The sequence below is a fragment of the Emys orbicularis genome, chromosome 7, assembly GCF_028017835.1.
Source record: "Emys orbicularis isolate rEmyOrb1 chromosome 7, rEmyOrb1.hap1, whole genome shotgun sequence".
NCBI lineage: Eukaryota > Metazoa > Chordata > Testudines > Emydidae > Emys > Emys orbicularis.
The window spans coordinates 1,041,414-1,064,339 of record NC_088689.1 but is presented as its reverse complement, the minus strand read 5'-3'; the positions used below and the strand labels follow the sequence as shown (position 1 = coordinate 1,064,339).

General features: G+C 64.4%; 2 protein-coding genes across 2 annotated transcripts in view; both read right to left on the bottom strand.

Annotated features, from left to right (window-relative positions):
• Positions 1–226: 226 nt before the first annotated feature.
• Positions 227–10,777, bottom strand: HPS1 (HPS1 biogenesis of lysosomal organelles complex 3 subunit 1). The gene is made up of 17 exons (XM_065407535.1): positions 10,661–10,777; positions 10,376–10,513; positions 9,932–10,074; positions 9,300–9,408; positions 8,865–9,025; positions 8,672–8,774; positions 6,720–6,789; positions 6,384–6,451; positions 5,564–5,731; positions 4,550–4,729; positions 4,396–4,463; positions 4,000–4,125; positions 3,474–3,538; positions 2,743–2,888; positions 2,381–2,494; positions 2,030–2,112; positions 227–389 (listed from the first exon to the last, which is right to left on the bottom strand). Exons 1-17 carry the CDS (start codon positions 10,775–10,777, stop codon positions 227–229), a joined length of 2,022 nt encoding a protein of 673 aa, XP_065263607.1.
• Positions 10,778–18,132: 7,355 nt separating this feature from the next.
• Positions 18,133–22,926, bottom strand: part of HPSE2 (heparanase 2 (inactive)) — a 282,498-nt gene continuing 277,704 nt past the window's right edge. The window contains exons 10-12 of the mRNA XM_065408175.1: positions 20,424–20,569; positions 18,945–19,091; positions 18,133–18,298 (exon numbers count right to left, since the gene is read on the bottom strand). Coding sequence (XP_065264247.1) covers positions 18,133–18,298; positions 18,945–19,091; positions 20,424–20,569 — 459 coding nt within the window. The remainder of the gene's footprint in view (positions 18,299–18,944; positions 19,092–20,423; positions 20,570–22,926) is intronic.

The window sequence follows — 22,926 nt, the reverse complement described above, 5'->3', positions numbered from 1 at the left end:
GGGCAAGGCAGGGGGAGCCCCCCTGGCCATTGGAGGGTGGGTTTCAGCAGGCGGGGAGCTGACAGCAGGATGTTGGCTGGCGCTGGTCTCCCAGCCAGGCCCGGGGGGCTGCAGGGCCGAGCAAGGTGGGGGCTGCGAGGGGCCCGTTGCAGGCAGCCCAGGGACCAGTCTGACTCAGAGCGAGAAGGAGGCCCCTGGGGGGACGCTCGCTGCCAGCCCGCGTGGCTCAGAGCAGGGGGATGCGGGAGGGCTCCCAGAGCCGGCGGGCCAGGTCGCAGGCCTGCTGGATCACACGCTCGGCAGGGATCACGCCCAGGTGCAGCGTCAGCAACTCGTAGCACTTCACCCCCTCAGCCGGGTGGTTCTTGCTGTAGTAGCGCAGCAGCTTCCTGCACAGGAGACAGCGGTCAGGCGGGAAAGCCCCTACAAGGCCCCAGACCAGCCCCCAGGGGGCAGCAGGCCTGGGCCTTGGACCCACTCCAGATCAGACATTGTGCAGCGCACGCGTCCCTGGACCCGGCCACCCCATTCCAAGGACAGGCCCAGAGGGGAAGACGTAAGAACGGCCACACCGGGCCAGACCAAAGGTCCATCTAGCCCAGTGTCCTGTCTGCCGACAGTGGCCAATGCCAGGTGCCCCAGAGAGAATGAACAGAACAGGGAATCATCAAGTGATCCATCCTGTCGCCCATTCCCAGCCTCTGGCAAACAGAGGCTAGGGCCACCATCCCTGCCCAGCCTGGCTAATAGCCATTGATAGACCAATCCTCCAGGAACTTATCTAGTTCTTTTTTGAACCCTGTTATAGTCTTGGCCTTCACAACATCCTCTGGCAAGGAGTTCCACAGGTTGACTGCGAGTTGTGTGAAAAAATACTTCCTTGTTTGTTTAAAACCTGCTGCTTATTAATTTCATTGGGTGACCCTGGTTCTTGTGTAATGTGAAGGGGTAAATAACACTTCCTTATCTACTTTCTCCACACCAGCCAAGATTTTATAAACTTCAATCATATCTCCCGTCATCTTTTTTCCAAGCTAAAAAAGTTCCAGTCCTTTTAATCTCCCCTCATACAGAAGCTGTTCCATACCCCTCATCATTTTTGCTGCCCTTCTCTGTACCTTTTCCAGTTTCAATGCATCTTTTTTGAGATGTGGTGACCACATCTGCATGCAGTATTCAAGATGTGGGTGTACCATGGATTTATATAGAGGTAATATGGTATTTTCTGTCTTATCTATCCCTTTCTTAATGATTCCCAACATCCTGTTAGCTTTTTTGACTGCCGCTGCACATTAAGTGGATGATTTCAGAGAACTATCCACAGTGACTCCAAGATCTCTCTCTCCAGTGGTAACAGCGAATTTAGACCCCATCATGTTGTACGTATAGACCAGGGATCGGCAACCTTTCAGAAGTGCTGTGCCGAGTCTTCATTTATTCATTCAAATTTAAGGTTTCGCGTGCCGGTAATATATTTAAACATTTTTAGAAGGTCTCTTTCTATAAGTCTATAATATAAAACTAAACTACTGTTGTATGTAAAGTAAATAAAGGTTTTTAAAATGTTTAAGAAGCTTCATTTAAAATTAAATTAAAATGCAGAGCCCCCCGGACCGGTGGCCAGGACCCGGGCAGTGTGAGTGCCACTGAAAATCAGCTCGTGTGCCGCCTTTGGCACGCGTGCCATAGGTTGCCTACCCCTGGTATAGACGGCCTGGCCAGGGAGCCTGGAGATCTGGGTTTGATCCCTGGCTTAGTGGCAGGCTCGTGTAACCTCAGCCCCTGGCGGAGACATGGGGACGTTGCGAATCCCTGTCCTGGGGCATGTGGTTACAGACGCTGGGCACCGAGACAGGGTCCCGCAGGGCTCAGAGCCCAACTACTGCCAGCTCCCAGCCCCACCTGCCGGCTGTGACCCATTGCAGGCAAGGGGCAGCCCTGCAGCCCAGAGCTCTCCCCAGCCGCTGTTGCCTAGCCAGCGGCCAGGAGAGGGCTCGGGGGGCAGGGGCTGGCTGGGTCCAGTACTCACCTGTAGTAATCCCCTGCCAGCATCCCAATGGGAGCAGAGTCGTCGGAGAGAACGGGAACCTCGATCACCTCCAGCTTGTAACCCTGCGTGGCAAAGGGACAGCCGTGAGGGGCTGGGGGCTGGCCCGAGGCTGCAGCGGGGTGCTGGCTGCGTGGCCTGGAGCTCATGGGCAAGGGCAGGGCTGACCAAGTGCTTTGGGGAGCCCGTATGCTGGGCTGGGGGCTAGCCACAGGTCCTGGGGGCTCAGGAACATGCCCCGGGGTGACCTGCCAGGGCCTCTCCATTTCTCGGAAGTGCTGCTGGGGGAGGGGCCTCGTCAGGCAGGTCAGAGGCCAAGTGCCCCCAACGCACCAGCTCGCTCTCGAACCAGAGGAAGTAGGAGCAGTAATAGTCGCCGTCCCGCAGCGTGAGTGTCGTGTAGCCCTTCTGCAGGTAGCGCCGCGCCAGCCCGATCAGGGACCAGACCTGGGGGGAGAGGAGGCAGCTGCAGCCCGGCGCAGAGATCCCCCGGCCCCACGGCTCTGCTCCCTTCTCCTCCCCCTCGGAGCCCTGGGGCGCCACTCCTACCGAGCGCCCTGCTTCACCAGCGTCGCGCTCCCCCGTCCCGCCCGGCTTCCACCACCCCAGCTGTGCAGACCGGCCCAGGCATGGGCCCCTTCTAAGCCTCCCCACCCCCAAACCAAGGGATCAGCGTCAGAGCCCAGGGCCGGTACCTTCTTCTTGATGAAGGCAGCCAGGGCGCCCTTGCCCAGCTCCGAGGCGGAGTCCTCGGCCACGTTGAGGGAAGGTGCCACCATCTGCCCGGCGGTGCGGTCCACATAGATGAAGTGCACCAGGCCTGGGAAGTCCTCCAGGTAGGTGGGGGCAGGTTAAGGGCAACCAGCGACTGCAGGGAATGCGCGTGTGGTGCCCAGACATAGGGACCCCCCTGCCCATGGGTGCCCTGCTGAGCCTGCCCTGGGCAATGGGGAGCTCCCGCGAGCCCCCCAGATGGCTCCTGACGGGTCCTGCTTCCTGTCCCCACTCTTGGTGATGGGAACCCAGGTGCCGACGGCCCCCTGCCCACAGTTCCAGCAGCACCTCCTGTATCCCCCCCAAGGCATCCGGGGGCGGAGAGGGGGGCTCTGTCCACAACCCCATGGCGTGGCCTACTTGGGGCCAGCCCAGTGCCCCCGGGACAGCACAGAGACCCCTGCCCTGTGGGACCCAACGTGCAAGCTGCTGGCTGGGCTCCCTGCAGGCTCGTCCCCCCAGCGCTGGGCAGAGTCCAGCCCTGCTGCTGGAGAGATGGGGCGAGCCCCCCCTTAGCTGTGCCAGCTCAGCCAGGCCAACTGCCCCGAGCCGGCCTGGGCAGGAGAAGCCGCCCCCCAGCCCTCGCTGCACCGCGGGGACGGTCCCGGGGGGGGAGGCGCCTGCCCCGCGTGGGGCTCTCTGGGCGGATGTGACACCATGGTGATGTTCCGCTTGCTCTTCACCAGCAGGAAGTCCCTCCAGTCCAGCAGCTTCTCCCTGAGGAGGAAGAGGCCTGGCCTGAGCGCGGAGCCCCCCCCCCGCCCCCGGCCAGGCCCTCGGGCTGCCTGGCGCCCAGCGGGGGGCACCGCGCGGACACGGGGATGCCGGCCATGGCTGGCTCGTATCCCGCACTGGAGGGGATGGGGCACGTGCCTCCCCAGGGGGGCCCCCACAGAAGAGCTGCCTGCCCACCCGTGGCCCAGAGGTGCCTGGGGGTCAAACTGCCCTGCCAGTTACAGGGACATGTACCGGCTAAACCCGCCAAGGTCTGCGGCGTCCTCTCCACGCAGGGCCCAGGCCCGGGGGCTGGTTTCCAGCCACTTCCCCACGAGGCCAGTTGAAGTCCCAGCCTCCACGCCCCCTGCCAGCAGCCCCATCTCTCCCCCCCCCACACACACACAGACTCACCCCACCCCCAGCAACCCCCTCCCCCTCAGGCCAGCCCCCCCCCCACTCACCGCACCAGCTTCTGGGCCCAGTCCTGCAGGCCCTGGGCCAGGCCCTGGGTGGGCAGCGAGGTCAGGAAGAGCTGGCGATAGACGGAGCAGAGTTGCCGCCTCACGTTGCCGAGCGCCTGCAGGAGCCTGGAGGGAGACAGCCCCTGAGAGACGTCCCCACCTGGCCCCCACCCTGGGTTCCAGACAGCAGCTGGGGGCCCCAAGAGCCGCCCCACCTTGCTCACTGGGGTCCGCGCCCTTGGCCTTCTTCCTTGTCCTCCTGGACCTCTGGGCCTAGAGCCACCCCCCCCCCAACCGCCCGCCCGGCCCCAGCCGCCCCTTCCCCTCCCCCCCCAATTGCCCGCCCAGCCCCTGCCACCCTGTACCCCGGTTTTCTCCCCACACCCCCATACTCACTCCCTCGAGCTCCCGGACTCCTGCCTGGAGAACGCTTTGCTCTTGAACTCCAGCCAGGCGTTGTGTAACTAGGACAGACATACAGGGCAGCCGTGAGGCGTGCAGGCCGTGCCAGGGTCCCCGACCGCCCCGCAGCTCCGCGCTGGACTCCCACCTGCATGTCCTGCCTGCCCAGCTTCCTCACGAACTTGTCCATCCTCTGGCGCAGCTCAGCCAGGAGTGGGTGGGAGCGGGTGGGTGGCCCCACCTCCTGCCCCTCCCTCAGCTTCTTCTCCAGCACCAGGAACCCATCCAGCAGTTGGTACAGGGAGCAGGCGATGTGGGTGCTGGGGCTCTGAGTGGGTGTGAAAGTGGGAATTGGTTTGTACGACTTTTATGAGTCCGGCATGCCTCAGTTTCCCCTGCACTGTTCCCCCGTGGGTGGGACAGGACTGTTTGCTCTCAGGACAGGCTGAGACAAGGGTGGTGTCGCCTGGCTGTCTGGGCCTGGCCCCAGATCAGTGGAGATTTGAGACGCCGATGGCAAATCCAGTCCCCAGGACACGGACATCCAGTGCCCCAAGGGACAGAGATCTCCCCGCCTCTGTGCAGGGAGGCTGAGCCACCCCCCCCAGCTGGAGATTGAAGGGCTGGGAGGGGGTGGGGGGCTCAGAGGGGGCTCCTGGAAGGAGCCGGGGCTCTCACCGGGAGTCGGACCAAGGAGGTCACAGCCCGACAGAGCTGGAACCCAGGGGCTCCCTACAGCCTGGCTGGGCACGGGGCTCCCCAGAATGGGCCGTGCTGTAACCTTCAGTTCTCTGAGCGACCCGATGGCCGGCCTGGGCCGTGGCCAGTTACCGAACAAACCCGACTGTCTGAGCGCTGGGGGAGTCGCGGCGAACGCTGGCCGAGGGGCTAATGCACAAGCCTCCCTCGGGGTGTGTCCCAGCTGGACCCGCTGCCCGGAGCTCAGGGGGGCAGAAGGGGGGCTGCAGGGCAGGGGTCCAGGCTAAGGAGGCTGGGAAGCAGCGTGGCTCACCCAGGAGGGCGCACGCGAGACCCCTGGGGCCCCGGCCCACTGACGGGCTCCTCCCAGACACTGCTCCACAGCTGGGGCCGTAGCACCGGCCCTGTGGGTCTGTGGCAGGCCAGGCTGGTCAGCATGCGCCATGCCCCAGAGCCAGCTCACCTTGGTCAGGAGCACCAGCGAGATGCCAGGCCAGAGCGGCAGGCAGTACATGGTGTGGGGCACCATGGGGCAGTAGCCCTCCCGCAGGTTCGCATCCAGGAAGATCCTTCTGGGGTTGGAGGCGTTGGGCATTGGGGGCACCAGGGCCTGGAGCGAGTCTTCTGCCACCTGGGGGGAGAAAGCAGCTGGCTAGACACCCCGCATCAGGGAAGGGACCCGAAGGGTTTACAACGGGCCAGGCAGCAACAGGCTGGTCTGCCCACGTCCCACGTAGCGAGGGCAGAGCTGGTGGCACCACCCCCGGGAAGCTGCAGTCAGGTGTGGGCAGGCGGGAGGCTCCCGGGCAGAAGGGAGTGGGCGACAGGTGGCGCAAATGGGGAAAACAGGCTGAATCTTGGAACAAACTCCCCACAAGGGGGATGGATCTGGCTAGTGGCTCAGACCCCGCCCCCCCAGACCTTCCCTAGGAGCTTGTCACGCAGGGAATTCAAGTCTGGACAGTGCCCTAGGGCAGGTGCTGCCAGGCCCGCTCAAAGTTTGGGCTCCCTGGCCAGAGGGGCAGGGAGGACAGGGTGGGGTTTGCGGCGATGGGCAAGTGTGACAGGCCCAGCCTGTGCTGAGGGGCTGGAAGACGCCTGGGGGGTGGGAAGAGCTCTGGGGGAGAAGGGGCTGCAGGAGCCCTGCGGACACCCCTCGTCTGGCCAGGTTGGGAGGCCCATGCTGGGGACACGGGCAGGCTGGCAGGGCAGGACTGCACAGCGGGACGTGGGCACCATGGGCTCTCACAGGGTCATGCTCAGGGCGGGAATCCCCGGCTCACCTGGACATCAGCAGCATCTGCCTCCCCAGAGCCCGGCGGCTCTGAGCCCTCCGACCAGCTGGCGCCTCCTGTAGGCAACAGAGCAGAGGAGCCCGCTGCCCCCAGCACCGCATGCAGCCAAACCACCCTGCGGGGTTCCTGCCCTGGCCTCTGGGGCGCTGGGTGGGGGCTCAACCTCCACACAGACACCCCACCCTGGGCCCAGGCCTCCCCCAACATCCCCCGGCCCCAGCCCTCCTGGCACAGCCCCCTCGTGTGCCCCCGTGCTGGACCTGCCACCTCTGGGGACACAACCAGTCTCCCGGTGCGAGACGGCCCGTCTGCCCAGGGACTCACCTGTGCTCTGCCTGCTGGGCGAGGGCTGGGGGGTGTAATACTCCTCGGGAATGGAGATCTCGTCCGCATCCTGCAAGCGAGAAGGGAGCCAGCTCAGGGGGCAGCGGTACCCTCCCCCCAACGACAGGGCAGGTCAGGATGGGCCCCCAAGGGGCAGAGCGGTGAGGCTGGGCTGGTTCCTCGGCCGGGGCACAGTCAGGCTCCGGGTAGCTGGATTCTATCAAACACCCCTTGTGACGAAGTGGGGGATTTTCTTGTGTTTTCCTTGTTTTCCAATGGTTTGCACGCAGAGGGGGTGGGACTCAGTGTCCCTGGGTGTTACTGGTTTAATGAGGTGAGGGGAGAGGGAGTTTGTTGTTACAGAGGACCGGAGAGGGAACTTGGGATCCCAGCCGATGGCCTGGAAAATGGAGACCCCAGCGACTGGTGACCTGGTGACCCGGAAGCCCAGCTCAGGAGTTGCAGCCGGTCCTGGCCAGTGGGAGGACAATGGGCTGCGAAGAGAGAAGAGGAGGCCCAGGCGACCCTATTTCCCTGGAGAGAAGACAATGGACAGAGGCGGGGCCTGGGGCCGGTGATCTCAGATGCCCAGCTGGGAGCAGGGGGGCTCTGGGCTGGAGAGGGGGAGCAGGCAGAGCCCACCTGGATGCAGGGGAGACTGGGATGTGCTGGGCTGAGGGAGGCCAGGCCTGAATGTCAGAGAGTTTCCTCTGCTGGGTTCAGACGCTCAATAAACCCTCCTGTTTTATGCTGGCTGAGAGTCGCTCCGGGCTAGAGAACAGGGTTGCATCAACTCCTTCGGGGCGAGGGGACTCCCTGAGGGGGCCCACGGCGAGAGACAGACGTGCTAAGGCTCAGAGAGGTGCGGCTCCAGGAGGTGGAGGGGCCTGACCCCGAGAGAGAGTGGACCCCTGAGAAGGGCTGTCGCACTGAAAGGGGCACCCCCCCACGGACCACATGGGGCCAAGATTGGGCACGATCTGTGAGTCCACGACACCCCTTAGCGCAGGGTTTCCAGACTGCTGTCCCCTGGTAGGAGGCTGATTTGTTGTGTGTACCCCCAAGTTTCACCTCACTTAAAAACGACTTGCTTCCAAACCCAGCTGTAAAAATACAAGTGTCCCAGCACACCAGTACTGAACAATGGCTGAGGGTCTCCTTTTTACCATATCAGTATCGAATACATCCACTGGCCTATAAATACTGCACTTGCCTTTCAGTGTCTAGTATATGGAGCAGTGTAAACTAGTCATGGTCCGTATGAAACTTTAGTTTGTACTGACTCCACTAGTGCTTTTTATGTAGCCTGTTGTGAAACTAGGCAAAGCTCTAGCTGAGTTGATGTACCCCCCGGAAGACCTCTGTGTACCCCAGGGGTATGTGTACCCCTGGCTGAGAACCGCTGACTTAGTGGAGAGTCGCACCCGAGTGCTTTGGGGCAGGGAGCACGGCTCCGCCGATACATGCAGCTCCTGGGGCGTGATCCCCGCGAGTGAGTGAGTGTGTAAGGGGGACATGAGCCCAAGCAGCTCCCAGCACCACAGGGCCCTGATCCCGGGGGTGGGGGGGGAGAACGAGCCCATGCAGCTCCCAGCACCATAGGCCCTGATCCTGGGGGGGTGGAGAACAGCTCTGGGGACCCTGCCCCTGCTGGGGCTCCAGGCAACCACAATACCCCCAACCTCTGTGCCAACCCCCGGGCGCCAGGCCCAGCCGGCCCCACACACCTGCTCTTCTGCCTCGCTCCTGGGGGTGCCGTGTGGGCCTGGGCTCTTCACTGGGATGCTCTCGCTGCTCTTCGGTCTCTGGGGAGTCAGCCCCCGCTCTGCCAGCTGCAGGGAGAGCAGGAGAGCTGCTTAGAGGGGTCCAGCCCCCATCACAGAGGAGCACCCCTCCCCCGACAGTCCCACCAGCCCCAGGCTGCTCCCGAGGCCCATCCCCCAGCCAGGCACCTGGGGGCTCAGGTCCTCGTCTGCGCTGGGGCTGGGACACAGGTCCTGCACCAGGAGGATGAGGGTGAGCAGGTCGGCTGGGCGGATGGTGCTGGCACTCCGGCTGCAGAGAGAGGCGGCCAGTGAGTGGGGAGGGGGTGATAGAGCTGCTGTTCCAGGAAGGGTCATGGGGGGTGGGGGGGGCGCATCTCACCTGGAGTAGAAGGCCAGCAGCTTGGTGTGCACCAGCAGGAAGGCGTGCACCACCTCCTCGCCCCCGCGCTGCCCGCTGGCGTTGATGTGCTGCACCACCTGGCGCTCCAGGAACTCGATGCACTGCTCGCACAGCTGGGGGTGGATCAGCCGCTCCACGGCCTGCGGGCAGGGTCACAGGGAGACAGACCCAGCGCTGAGCTGGGACAGGGCAAGGGGACCCAGCGGCCCGGTGGGGCAGCTCCCGGCCGCGCCAGCCAGGGAATGAGAGGAAACCCAAAGAATTCTGCACTCACGCCCCCCGGCACCCCCTCAGCTCCACCCAGGCCCCTCCAGCACCACCCAGGCCCCCCTCAGGGCAATTCACCCCAGTCACACCCAGCGCCCACAGCCTGCTAGCCCCCTTCCCCAGGCTAGGCCCTCCGCCGCCCCGTACCTCCACGGCAAAGCTCTGCTCGGCCTCCTGCAGGCTGCTGTAGGTCTGGAGCAGGCCCTGGAACAGGGCCCACACACGGCTGCGCTGCTCCGAGTCCGCCGGCCGCAACCTGGGAGCACAGGCGCCGAGTGAGCCGATTCCCGTCCAGGAGAGACGGGCCCGTCCCAGAGACCGCCCCTGGGCTCCCTGGGCCCCTCGCCTGGCTGAGGGCCCCCCATGGGCCCGGACTCCTCCCTGGGACCGACACACTGCTGCCAGCCGCTCCCCAGGCTCCAGTCGCTCTTCCTGGCCCTGAGCAGCCCTCGGAGACCGGCGTGGGGAACGCGGCGCCTCCTCCTCTGGGCTAGCAAGACTCCAAGCACGGGGGACGTGACCCAGCATGGTGCGTGCTGCACGCTGGGGCCTGGCCTCCCTCCAGTCCCATAGCCTGCAGCACAGCGACAGGCTCCACATTCGCCCAGATCCCTGCACCCCCCAGGCACAGCATCGAGTCCCCCAGCCCCAGGGATCGGCCGCGGTGCTAGCTCACCAGTCAGGCGCTGGCTGCAGCACTGACGTGTGCGTCCAGGTGAGAGGGTCTGCCCAGCACCCAGGCAGCACCAAATGCCCTCCCGGCCCAGCCAGCCACTCACTCCTTGCAGACAAGGTGCGAGTCCAGCGTCACCAGGCCGAAGTGAGCCTCGGCCAGTCTCCTCAGCACGTAGAGCTTCCGGCGCAGGTCGTCCTCGCTCTCCGAGCCGTCACCGTTCACCGCGATGTACAGGCACTCCCCGAACTGCAGCGCGCCGGCAGGGCCAGGCAGGAAACAGCAAATCCCCACCCCTGTAAGACGTCCTCGTGCCGGCTGGGCCTGGGGCAAAGCTCCCGCGCGGGCCGGCCCTCGCCAGCAAGGAGTGGGCCCCCCCGGGAGCACAGCCTGGGGACCCTCCCCCCACGCGCACACAGTGACCCAGCGCAGGGCTCTGCCCAGGGGCCAGGCCGGATGGCAGCTGCATCCCAAGTGGGGCTAGGGCCACGCTCCCAGCAAACAGCCATATGCTCCCCTTGCCGGGGGGCGGGTCCCTGGGCACCGTTACCATGTGCAGCACGTAGAGATGGCCTCCGTCCTCAGCCGAGAAGCAGGTGTAGGTGTCCGAGAGCCGCTCCAGCAGCGTCCCGCAGGAGATGATCATGGGGGCGAAGAGTGTGTTGATGCTGTCCTCGAAGGCAGGCGGCTGTAGGGCAGGGACAGACAGGCCATGAGCCAGTCCCGCTTCAGCTGCTCCTCCTCCACCCCCCCCCACACCCCCAGCACAGGGCCCCCAGCCCAGCCCCTCCCCCCGGCCCAGGGGGCTTGCTGCACCCCCAGTGAGACCTCTCACCTCACGCCCCCCTTGATCCGCCTGGCTGAAACGCCGGCGCAGGCTCTCTGTGAACTCCTCGTCGGCCCAGCAGAACAGCACCTCCGCCCCCTCGCTGGCGATCAGCGCGCACTTCATCTGGGGGGAGAACCCGGGTCAGCGCCAGGGCCCCCGGGCCAGGAGCCCACCCACCCCATGCCCACCCGCGCACTGGAGCCTCCTCTCCCCGCCCGGCCCGGGGCACACACCAGAGACACTTGCAGCAGGTGCCCGCCCGGCGATGCCCTGCCCAGGGCGCTGGGTGCGAGACAGCCCCGGCTGGCCGAGGGCAGCGTTTCCCCACATCCTCGGCTGCTGCGGGACGGGGGCTCGGGAGGCTGCCCCCGGCTCAGCGCCCAGGTCCCTCCGCTTGGTTCAAGGCCCCTCCCTCGCTGCTGGACCAGCTGTTCTCCCCCCCCCCCAGCTGCCGTGGGGATGGCAGAAGGGGCTCCCCCCACAGCCCCAGGGACGGGCTGCCGGACCCACGCTAGGGCACTTTCAGACCCACCGACGGAGGCGGCGGCAGGGGCGCAGGGCGCTGCCACACGGGCCACGCCCACAGGAGCCCCCTGCCTGGGAGCCCTTGGGCCAGTCCCGCCCCGTGCCTCAGTTTCCCCATGACCGTGCCCATAAAGCTAACGAGGGGGAGGGGCTCGTTCCCCTGCGGGCAAGGCCGGAGCTCACCGGCAGCGCCCAACCTCCCCAGGCCGGTGGGTACAGGGGGCGGGACACCCCACGGCACGCCCCACGGAGCCGGCACGGGCAGGGCTGACCTCGGGGGCCCCCGCGGCTCCCCGCTGTGGCTGGGGGTCAGCGCGCGCCCGCCCTGCCTCAGTTTCCCCACCCACCCCCGATACCCCAGCGGGTTTTGCTGGGCGGGTCCTGCCTGGCCCAGGCCCCCGCCCCCCGGTACCGTGTCCGCGCGCTTCCGCCTCCGCCTCCGGGCATGTCATGTGACCCCCGCCCCGCTCATGTGACCGTCCCGGCCAGGGGGAGGGGCAGCCGGCCCCGCCCCCAATCCGGTCCCGCCCGGTCCCATTTCAGAGCCTCCCGCCGCCTCCCCACAGCGCCCCCTGCTGGGAGAGGCCGGGGCCGCGCTCCCGCTGGGACCCCCCCAGGCCGACCCCGAACCGGCGCGGGGCTGGGGGGCACGCGCTGCCTGCGGGGGGCTCAGGGCCGGGGGGCGCAAGGCAGATGGTTTCCCCTTGAACCCCGGCCAGAGAGACCCTGGCCCCGCAGGGCAGGAGCCGGGGCAGGCTGGGCCCCGCTTGAGCTCTGGGTTCCCCCCCATCAGAAGACGCCCCAATCTCTCTGCAGCGAGAGAGCGGGATGGGACCAGCCAGGGCCGGCTCCAGGCACCAGCCCACCAAGCTTGTGCTTGGGGCGGCACCTGGAGGGGGGCAGCGCGGCGCTCCGGCCACCGGGGGGAGAGCGGAGCCCCCGCTGGGGCTCGCCGCCCTCCCCCCGGGGCTCCAGCCGCCCTCTCCCCCCCCCCCCGCGGGGGGGGGGGGCGGCGGCCGGAGGCTTTTTTGCCTGGGGCGGCAAAAAAGCCAGAGCCGGCCCTGGGACCAGCCCAGCCCAGCCCAGCCCCTGCTGGGGGCTGCTACAGGGCAATAGGGCCCTGGCTCTGCCCCCTGTAGAGCTGAGTCCAGCCTGGCCCCGTTGGGCTTGCGAGGCCTGACGGGGCAGCTGCCCCACGCCTGGCCCCCACCCAGGGGCCCTGTGCTCCGCTGCCCTCCAGCAGCCGCCTCGCCCAGAGGTGAGCTGGGGGTGAGGCCAGTTCCCAGCTGTGAGCGGCTTTGTGCAGGGGCTTGCCCCACCCTGGGGGGTTCCTGGCGGACTGAGTGGGGCTGGCCGGGCTGCGCTCGGCTCCTTGCTCGCACTCTGCAGACGCTGGAGTCTGGCGGGACACCCCAGTTCCTGGGCAAGGATGGGAATGGGGCCCAGGAGCCCCAAGTGACCTGGTGACTCCCGACCCTACTGGCTGCATTCTGCACCTCCACGTTGCCTGCTCGCACCGGCCTGGCGGCTGCTGCATTAGGGTCAGGCCCAGGCTTTCACTGTCTGCAGCCGGCGGGACCCTGGGTGCCCTGCTGGTCTGAGGAGACGGCTCCGTGCTGCCCCGTTTCCTCCCCTCCCCACGCAGGCTGGAAGAGGAGGGCAAAGGTGCAGACGCGGTGCAGCTGGCCCAGTCATTATCTGGGAGGGAGCAGACAGCTCCCGGCGCGGGCGGGAAGATGCTGCCTCAGAGGGTCCATTGACACTTGGAGCGGAAGGGGCCTAGTATCTTGGCCGGTCCGTACTGGGGGGCGTTAGCCCCTCTCCCTGTGTGCATCGCCGCGGCTACGCTCTTTGGGGCGCTCTGGCTTATCACGGGCATGGCTCTTGGTGCTGGTAACCCCCCCGCTCGGAGTGCAGCCAGGCCCTACGAACCAGGCCAGGGCACTGGGCTGAGACACGGAGCTGCTGCCCCGGAGCTGGGGGCAGAGACACGGAGCCACCTGCTTCTCCTGAGACGAGATCACGAGACAGCCACACAGGGGAGGCAGCCCCAGAACTCAGCACGTGCTGGGGCCGGGGGCCAGGAGCAGTGAGGGCCGAGCCCACCCCGAGGGGAGACGGGGTTTGCACCAGTGTGGGGTGTTACTGACTCAGCGCTTGGTCTCAGGGTTTTAAATCACAGAGCTGCCAGGCCCGTGTGATGCTGTCATACGCAGCCAGCCAGGGTCTTCCCGGGCACAAGCCGCTTGCCAAGGGGCGTGGTGCCGGAAAGCGTGGCGTGCAGGGCAGGCTCTGGGCCGGGAGGGGGGATTCTGCACTGCTCTGCGTGACTGGCTGTCCTGGGCACGTCCCCTGCCAGCCCTGTGCTGGACCCTCCCCCCAAATCCACAGCAACCTGCCTGTTACTAGGGCTGCAGCCAGAGAGTGCGAGCCCCACAGGATCTGTTCCCGCTGCCCCTCCTGCCAGCCAGGCGGGATCCCAAGCAAGCCCCCAGGGGGCTGGGGGATACTAAAAGGCCAGGCCTCAGTGGGGTGTCTGCGTGTCTGCCTCGCGTTTCCTGGTAGGTCAGCATCTAGCTATCCTGGCCATTGGCTGGGCAGCCACCTAAGCCAACAGCCCCCAGCCCTGCCACTCGCCCCCTCCCTGGGCTTGGGGGCTGGCTGAGAAGGAGCCTAGACGCAGCAGGCTACGGGCTTGTCCCCATGTGCAGCGCTGCCGCGGCTGTAGCACTGAGCTACGGGTCAGCGTAGGTGCCCCACCGCCGCGAGAGGCGGTAGCGGTGTCGATGGGAGACGCCCGCCCGTCGGCGCTGTCCACACGGGCAGTGAGTGCATCTGCACCCCGTAGCTACGCCGCCCTGTCTCTAGCGTGCCACGCCCGAGTTGTTGCATACAGAGGGGAATCCAGGACACAGCAGGGCAAGGAGGTAGATTTCAGGACCGCCCAGCTTGGGGCGGTGAGATACCCAGAGCCCCAGGTACCATGGGAGGGTGGACAGGCGCTTGGGAGCCCAGAGACATGGTGATGAGGGTGCGACAGCCTAGAAACCCCCGTAACATGGCTGCACAGGGAGCGAGCACGTCTGCATTGGCGGTTACAGCGACTGTAGTGGAAGCAGCTACGCACAGAGCGCTTGAGCGGGGGGTGGGGGTGGGCATTATGGGGTGCTCTGCAGCTGAGCATGGAGAATTCCCAGCTCCTGTTCAGGGTGGGAGGTAGCTCAGGACTCCTTCTGGAGTGAGTCCCACCCTGGCCAGGCATCCTGCTGCTGGAAGGCCCCCAGGCTGTCCCCCACCCCCCAGCCACTTACAATCCTGGCCCTTAATTCAGAGCCAGCATGGGGGCCGGAAAGTCAAGTGGGGGCTGCTGGGTGCAGGGGAGAACAGGCAGAGGGACAGGCAGAGCATTAGCTGCAGGCAGGGCTGCCTGTCTCCTCTGCACCTGCTGCCCTTGGGCCTAACTCTTGGGCTTTCTGTGCCCTCCTGCCTCCGGGCAGCGTGGTTCTGGCGTCGGTGCCTACAACCACGCCGGCTGCTTGGGAGACAGTCACAGCGTCCCTTCGGCAGAGACCCTTTCTGGCCTTAGAGAGGGGACGTTCCCATCGAAACGGGCTGGGGGCTCAGCCCTGGCCTGGCACCCGGTTTGGGATCCACTAGGCACAGCCTGCGGCCTGGTGGGGCTGGGCTTCACATCCCAGCAGCAGCCGGATAACAAGGGCTCGGGGCCCAGCTGTGGCAGAAACGGCCCCCAGCTGTTGTGTTGCACACGCATGCTCCAGCTGGTCGCGCACATGCTCTCCAGATGCTCTGGCGCTCGCACTCCAGCTGTCCTGCTGCAGACCGGGATGCTGAAATGCCCAGGAAAGCCTGGCCAGCAAGCATGGGATTTCCACGTTACCAGCCGCTTCCTCCTCTGGCAAAGGCCGCACACCCTCCCCAGTCTCCCAGGACTCCTCTGGGGCTGGGAGTAACCCGGATAGTGCCGTGATCCTTGGTGTAAGGCACCGGCTCTCACAAAGGCAGCTGGTGGTGAGGTGGATGGGAGTACCTGGGACTCCCTGGTCAGGCTGTTCCAGCGCCTGAGGAGTTCACACCTGATACCTGGTGGGTGAGATCTAAGCACAGAACTCAGCCACGGTGGGGTCTGTGCCTGGCTCCTGCCAGGCGGCCTGAGGCTGGTACCCACGGTCTGGAGCTGCTGCAGGACGGCCTGACAGAATCCAACCCTTGACTTCACTTCTCTGTGGGTCACACCAAGCTCTCCCTCTCCCCAGCTCACGGGCCCTTTACCTCCCTCCGTCTGGAGCCCCAGCTCCTGGCTGCGCCGGTGTCACTGGCTTGGACAGTGCAGTCGCTCTCCTGCACTCAGGACTTCATTCCCAAAGCCAGAACCTTGTCCCCTTTGTCCCTGCCCCGTGAGCCCCTTTGCCAGAATTCACACTCCCTCCAGCCGAGATCTGGACCAGGCCTTCGTCGCCCCATTGCCCCAGCCAGACCCTGCTTCACGGGCTCCTCACGCCCCACTGCCATGTCTGGTACCACACGTGGCTCTGCAGCCTCTGGGCACAGCCCAGCGCTGATGCCTCGAACTCTGAGCTCCCCACCCCCCATGTGCAAAACGGCTCAGCCAGGTCATAGCCAAGCGGCATGGAATGGGCTGTGTCCTCACACCGCTGGGTTAGTGACCAGCTGCCAGTGCGTCGCCCCTGCCAGGGGTGCAGGCTGGCCTGTAATGCTGACTCTGCCGTGTCCTACCTGTGCCTGTGTCACTGGGTGAGTTACGCCTCCTTCCTCCCAGCTTTCTGGGCATGAGGGCATCTCTGAGGGCATGTGCTGCTGGCGCTGCTCTGGGAGCCAGGCCCTGCTGAGGCCCTATGGCCCAGCTCCCCAGAACACACTGAGGTGCACATGCACAAACAGGTGACAATGGCTGTGATGCAAACACACTTGGGCCTGGTGTCCCTGAGTCACGGAGCAGCAGCCCCTGCTCTGTCGTGTAGCCACGTCCTACGGCTGGGGACTCGGCCACGGCTCCAGGCCTGGGACAGACCGAAGGCGCTTGCAGTCCCGGAGCAGAGGCTACGAAACGCGCCCCTCTGCCAGGGAGCATGGTGCGGCGGGCCCGGCCTTCGCTGCTGCTGAGAGACGAGGCCAGGCATGGTTGGACAGCCCACCTTTATTATCCAACATCTCCCACACAATCTCAGCTAGCTCCCGGAGCCCGGCTCTCCACACACCTCAATAAAATCTCTTCTGGAAGGAAATATTCACACCTCTAACAATGCCCCCCAAGCCCCTGGGGAGCAGTGACCCTGCCTGTACCGCCTCAGCCCACTTCTCCTGCGAGCTGGGGAGTGGGGTGCCCCACCCCACTTCCCTCCCACCAGCTTCCAGACTAGCAGAGCTCAAAGTTTCTCTTCTTCAGAAAATATAATTTAAATATTAACATTTACAGCGAAGGCTCCCGCGGGCCCAGCTCGCAGCGCCCCAGCCAGTGCCGGGGGCAGGACTCCTGGCTAACGCCCCTGCACAGGGCTCGGCTGAGCCCCTACGGGCTTCCTTAGCCTGGCCGAAGCGACTCCTCGCAGCCCCCCAGCGCGTCTCATGCCGCCCATTTCGCAGCATGGCTCCAAAGCTCGGCTGGCGCCCCAGAGGGGCTGGTAGAAGCTATTCCCTCAGCCACCTCGCCTGTCTCACGGCCAGGCGGCAGCAGGGGGAGCTGCTCCCACGCACGTTCTGTCTGGGAAAGCTCTGGGTTGCTCGGTGGGCTGATACCAGGATCCCTCTGGCCCTCAGTCTCTCAGGGGGTGGGCCCAGGGTGCTCGAGGGCTGCCAGGACCTGACTCTGGATCCGAGGGAAGAAGCAGCGGAGGGCAATGGCTACCCCCGGGGATCGGTCCGTGCCCGGCCCATCACTATAGTGAACTACGAAATCCCTTGGGGGGAGGCCCCGCAGCCCCGCGCTGCACTGAGCCTGGCCCACTTCTTTCCCCAGTCCCAGGCTCACCCCTGTTACGGGCAGTGGCACGGCAGTGTGGGGAGAAGGGTGGCCGGGAGGCTGGAGCTGCCATGGGCCGCGGCACTGCAGTGTGGGGAGAGAAGGGTGGCTGGGTTCTGGCAGGCTGGAGCTGCCAAGAGCCCCTGGCACCTGCCTGAGAGCAAAGCGCCCTGGGGGAGCGCAGAGCCGGGAGATGCCCTGGTTAGCGCAGGGAAGGGGAGGCTCTGAGGGGCTGGGCTGGCTCTAGCCAGCTGGGTGAGCTCCGTCCCCTTTGCAGTGCTTGTGCCTGTGCTCCCTGTCCCAGGCTAAGAACACAACCCTTGAGCCCCCTGTCTCTGCACTTTCCCAGAGCAAGGAGCCAGCTCCCCTATCCGAAACCGGCCTGGTGCAGCGCTATCCCCTGCAGTCCGATCCCGCGGAGCCGGGCCGTCCGTGCGCACAGGCCGAATTCACCAGCCAGATTTTCACTCGGCCTGTGGAAGAAACACTGACGGTGTGAAGAGGGCGTGTGGCCCACAACTCCCAGGCACCATCGCCCCTGAGTCGCAGGTCTCTGTCACTGCACCAAGGTCCCAGCTTTTCCAAGAGGAGCCAGTCGTCTCACCAATGGAGTCATGTTCTCCTCCGCGGGCACTGCAATGCCAGGGGCCAAGCTGGCTCGTGGGGCTGGGGCCAAGCAGCCAGCCTGGCCAGGTATTGCCGTGCCATTGGGCCACCCTGGAGGAGTCGCTCGGGACTCCCGCTCTGAGTGGTTATTCTCCAAGGGGAACGGGACCTGCCAGTGATGACGCACATCCCACCGGGTGCAGAGACCCAGGAGAGGGGGGCCCATTCTGCAGCGGGCAGGTCACAGCCCCACCGACTGGCAGCAAGTTCTGTGCAGGAAGCGAGAGGACAGGGGAGGGTTAAAGCAGGCCCAGCAGGTCTCGTCTTGGCCAGTGGCTTTCGGGCAGAGCTATCGGTACCGGCAGGCCAGGGCGTGAACGTTCTTCACCACATAGAAGCTCATGGTCAGTGGTGGGACGACCAGGGTGCGGCCAGCACGAAGGGGGCGAGGTTTCAGCTCAGGAAGCATCCCATCATCCGCCATGGCCAGCGGCTGCCCGTTGAGCTGCACGGACCTGCAGGAGAAGCACACTCAGGTCAGCGTCTCCACAGCGGCCTGGGAGCCCGGCACAAGGCAGCCAGCAGACAGGGCGTGTGCCTGCAGCCCGGTGGGCTGGGCGTGCTGCATGCATCTGCCCAGAAGGCAGGAGCCATAGGTCTGCAAAGGCAGGTGATGGCCATGGGAGGAGCAGGTGGTGCTGGGAGCCTCCGCAGGGACTGAGGCATGAGGACAATGAGCTGATCTCCCAGGGGGCTGAGCAGGAGTCGGGGGGGGGGGGGGCTGCAGTGGTTCCGCACCCCGGAACCGGTCACTTATCTGGGTGCCTCACTTGGGGCTACTGCAGTGGTGGGCACTGCGGCCCGTCAGGGTAATGCGCTGGCGGCCGCGAGACAGTTTGTTTATATCGACTGTCCGCAGGCATGGCTGCCCGCTCCCAGTGGCCCCGGTTCGCCATTCCCGGCCAATGGGAGCTGCGGGAAGCGGCAGCCAGCCTGTCCCAGAGGTCAGCTCTCTGCTCCTGTGTCCCAGCTGCAGGTGGTGCCCCACGGCCTGGCCTCAGCCCCACCCACCCAGTGCGGTTTACTGGCCGCGCGCGGGTGCTGCTGGCTGGCAGGCCCCGTGCTGGCGTTCAGGGCCGAGCCCTGCGTGTCTGCACTCACCGGGCGTGAAGCCCGTCCTTGCCATGCGGCTGCAGCAGGTACTGGTGAACAATCTTATCTCGCAGCGTCCCCACCAGCTTGATTTTCTTCCGGGAGCGATGCAGGTTGATGATGTAGAGGGTGATGGATCCTCGGACATAATTGTGGCTGAGAGCGAAAGTGACAAGGAAGGTGGGGTTGTCTGCATGTTGACTAGGAAACCGCATTGTTTCTAGGCAGCTTTAAAAACCAGGCTGTCGCTAAGAGGCCAGTTCAGCAGGGGGTCTGTGCCGGCTGTGCTAGGAACCGGCCTTCTGCAGCGCCCAGGAGGGGACGAGACCAGCACTGCAGTAACTGGGGGGCCGTCACCGTAACAAGGCAGGGATGGCATGAGCCCTCCAACGGGAGACAGGCTCTGTGCAGCAGGGGCAGACGCTGGCTCTCCAGAGGGGGACGCTAGCCCCGTTCCCCCCAGATCTGTATGGACGTCTGTGCCCTGTCTCCATCCCCCTGGGCCTAGCGAGGGTCCAGGATGAACACGCGCTGGGCTGAGCAGCATCGTGCCATGGCAGGGGCGGGCCCAGGGCCTTGATTTACCCTCTAACGAGCTCAGGGCAGCGGCACATGTGGCTCCTGGCTGCAGTTGTCTACCCACATTATGCAGCAGGCACTGTGCCACTTCCCTTGGGACGCAGGTCAGAGCGGGGCGGGGAGGTGGCGTTCCCAGGCAGACCCGTGGATTCACCTCCCTTGAGGCGTGCGATGGGGCAGGGCACCAGGGATGTGCTGTGGGGAGCCTCTGCCCCAGCTCCCGGGTGTGTGGGGGGGCACAAGCGGGGATGCTGCGAACAAGGCAAGTGCTCTCTATGCCCGGGCACTGCCCTGGACACGTCCCGAACAGAGACAAGACACGGGTGCTCTGTCTCGCCCAGCACGCAGCCCAGACAGGGGCCGGAGAGCAGGCTGCACCTGTCAGTTACTGGACAAGATTTCCTATGGGGTGGGGGGATGTTGAAAGCATCTGGAACATGTAACCAAACGGCCTCCCCTCGGCCACAATAGGAACTTGTGTCCGTGGAGATGGCAGCGCCCCCGCCCCTCTGTGGGACCCTTTGAAAGAGCCACCAGGCAGCTCCCTGTCACTGTCAGCCGGAGGGCAGCGTAACCCGACCTCTGGGGCCTGGGTGAAATCCACTCCCTTGATCTCCCCTGTTGGGCTCGTGCCCAACCCCCCAGTCTCTGCTCAGGGACCCGCTGCCATCACAGGAGTCTCCTGTTCGCTCACTCACATGGCACGGGGCAGCCCCATTCCCAAAGCCCCTTCCGAGGGGGACCAGCCCCCCACCCTGCACACCCCCTCTGCTCCCCCAGCAGCCCTGGGCAGCGAGCGCCAAGCCCGTCTCTTGCGATATTCCTGGTGTGCAGCCCCACAGCCTCTCTCAGCCCGGGGCTCCCCGCGGAGTCGTGCAAGCAGCAGTCAGGCCTGGCGGGGGGACTGACTTGTGGGAGCTGGTGCAGTGAGCGTAGATACGGAGCTTGTCCCGAATAACCCTGCCGGGGCGCGGCTCCCTCTGGAGCCCTGCCACGTGGACGGCCAGCACCTTGGGCCCAACTAGGCGCTTGTACAGGAGCGAGAGCCAGTAATCCTGCGGAGAGGGAAGAATTGACACGTCACCTCCTCTGCGTCCCACCGGGCTGGGAGCAGAGCCCCCCCGTGCGACCCTCCTCTTGGTGGTTCCCACCCTTGCCGAGCTTGAACCATTTGGGCTGCAGTGTTCCATGCCTCGGGCTGCCCGCTGCTGGGATCTTTCAGCCCAGCGGTTCAGCTGCTCCCTAGACGCTGGGAAGGGCAAGATCCTGGGTTTTGTAATGTTAAAGGAACTCCAGCACCCCCTGTTCGGAGCAGGGCCTGTGGGGCAGGGGGCTGGGGTGCGGGAGGGTGGGGTTGGGGGGCGCGGACTCCGGGAGGGAGTTTGGGTGCAGGAGGGGGCTCAGGGCTGGGGCAGGGAGTTTGGGTGCAGGAGGGGGCTCAGGGCTGGGGGTTGGGGGGTGCGGACTCTGGAAGGGAGTTTGGGTGCAGGAGGGGACTCCAGGCTGGGGCAGGGAGTTGGGGTGCAGGAGGGGGCTCAGGGCTGGGGCAGAGGGTTGGGGGATGCGGACTCCGGGAGGGAGTTTGGGTGCGGGAGGGGACTCCGGGCTGGGGCAGGGAGACTAATCAATTAAGGTGGGCTATTATCAGCAGGAGAAAAAAAACTTTTGTAGTGATAATCAGGATGGCCCATTTCCAACAGTTGACAAGAAGGTGTGAGTAACAGTAGGGGGGAAATTAGCATGGGGAAATAGTTTTACTTTGTGTATACAGCGAACAGGGAAAGATTAAGATTCCTACTGTATTTTCCACTCCATGCATCCGATGAAGTGGGTTCTAGCCCATGAAAGCTTATGCCCAAATAAATGTGTTAGTCTCTAAGGTGCCACAAGGACTCCTGTTCTATTTGCTGATACATGGCTATCCCTCTGAAATCTAGATAGTGTGACACTTACACTCAGTTCCTAGAGGTCTGACCTTGCCTGCAGCTGTATTCAGGTGAATGTTGTTTGCGGGGCCCCTTACCCAGCGATCCAGGCCAGTCTGTAGAACTGACCTGTCCCATCGTTATATACCACTCCACCAGTTCTGAGAATTTTACCAGCAACGGTTTCATATTTTCTTCCCGATCATTGATCAAGATATTGAATGGCATTGGGCCAAGGACATCCCTGTGGGACCCCACCAGAAACACCCCCAGTGGATGATGCTTCCCACTTACAATTACTTTCTGAGATCTCTCATTTACTCAGAGTTTAAGCCAGGCGACACTGGTTTTGCAGAGCGCTGGATATGGGGTTTTAATCGGAATGTCACGCAGGGCTAAGCCCAGTGCCTTACAGAGAGCTCAGGCCTTGTCTAGACAGGGCAGTAAAGTGCTCGGGGTGTGTGTGTGTGATTTGTAAAGTGCTCTAACTGCACGTGCAGACCCTGCTGGTGTGCTCTAAAAGGTAATCTAGTTTGTTAATGTGACCTAGGTACCTTTTAGAGCATGCCAGCAGGGTCTCCGGGGGGGGAGGGGCCCTTCAGCTGTGAGGACTGCGCCAGTCACAGATGTAACGGTAGAATACGCTGACAGAAAGGAATCGGCTCAGGTATTGGTCCCAGAGGAATGGAAGGCGCTTTCTTGCTGTAACTACTTTGCAGGGCCATTAACCTGTGCTGGCCCCAAGGCCCCTGCTGGAGCTGCAGGCAGCAAGCACCTGAACAAAGAATGCAGCTCAGTGCTTCAGCAGCTTCCTGGCTAGGAATCCGGATTTATGGGCAGGAAGGGCAGCTGTCTCAAGTGATGTGATTTGTAGATGTAAGGCCGACCGTATCTACTAGTGCCATGGGGCCAACAGGGCCCAAGAGCTTTCCATTAGACAAGAAAAACCCAGAGGGTCCCATTTTATCTCTCTCCACCCTTTAATTCATTGCAGGAGCTCTTAGAAACTTAAGCTGTTGGAAATGGGGCTGGTTAATCAGCCCTTCAGACAGACCTATTAACCAGATCCTCCTGTCTCCAGCCTGGTTACAGAGGGGGCGGGAGCGTAACCCCCTGACCTTTCCTCGAAGGAGCAAGGCTGCTTGGCAGCACGGCTGGGTTTGTTGAATTGTGCACTAACCACATGTAGCTATGACCAGAACGCGAGTAACGGACCCGCAGCCCTTCAGCCGCTCGGGCTGTAACCAGCAGAGGCAGCGGAACATCACATGAAAGCTCTGTGCAGCCCCACTGGTGCACAGCCAACCAGCCCGTCTCCGTGCCCGCTGCCCGGGGCAGAACAGCCAACCAGCCCGTCTCCGTACCCGCTGCCCGGGGCAGAACAGCACAACCAGCCCATCTCCGTACCCGCTGCCCAGGGCAGAACAGCACAACCAGCCCGTCTCCGTACCCGCTGCCCAGGGCAGAACAGCACAACCAGCCCGTCT

What these genes read in the sequence shown, in the direction of transcription:
- HPS1 (XM_065407535.1), bottom strand. Translation starts at nt 10,777, where the DNA reads ATGAAGTGCGCGCTGATCGCCAGCGAGGGGGCGGAGGTGCTGTTCTGC. An exon ending in TGGGCCCAGAAGCTGGTGCG is followed by an intron (nt 3,539 to 3,999) that starts GTGAGTGGGGGG and finishes CTTCCTCCTCAG; the next exon opens with GGAGAAGCTGCTGGACTGGA. An exon ending in CTGCCTTCATCAAGAAGAAG is followed by an intron (nt 2,495 to 2,742) that starts GTACCGGCCCTG and finishes CTCTCCCCCCAG; the next exon opens with GTCTGGTCCCTGATCGGGCT.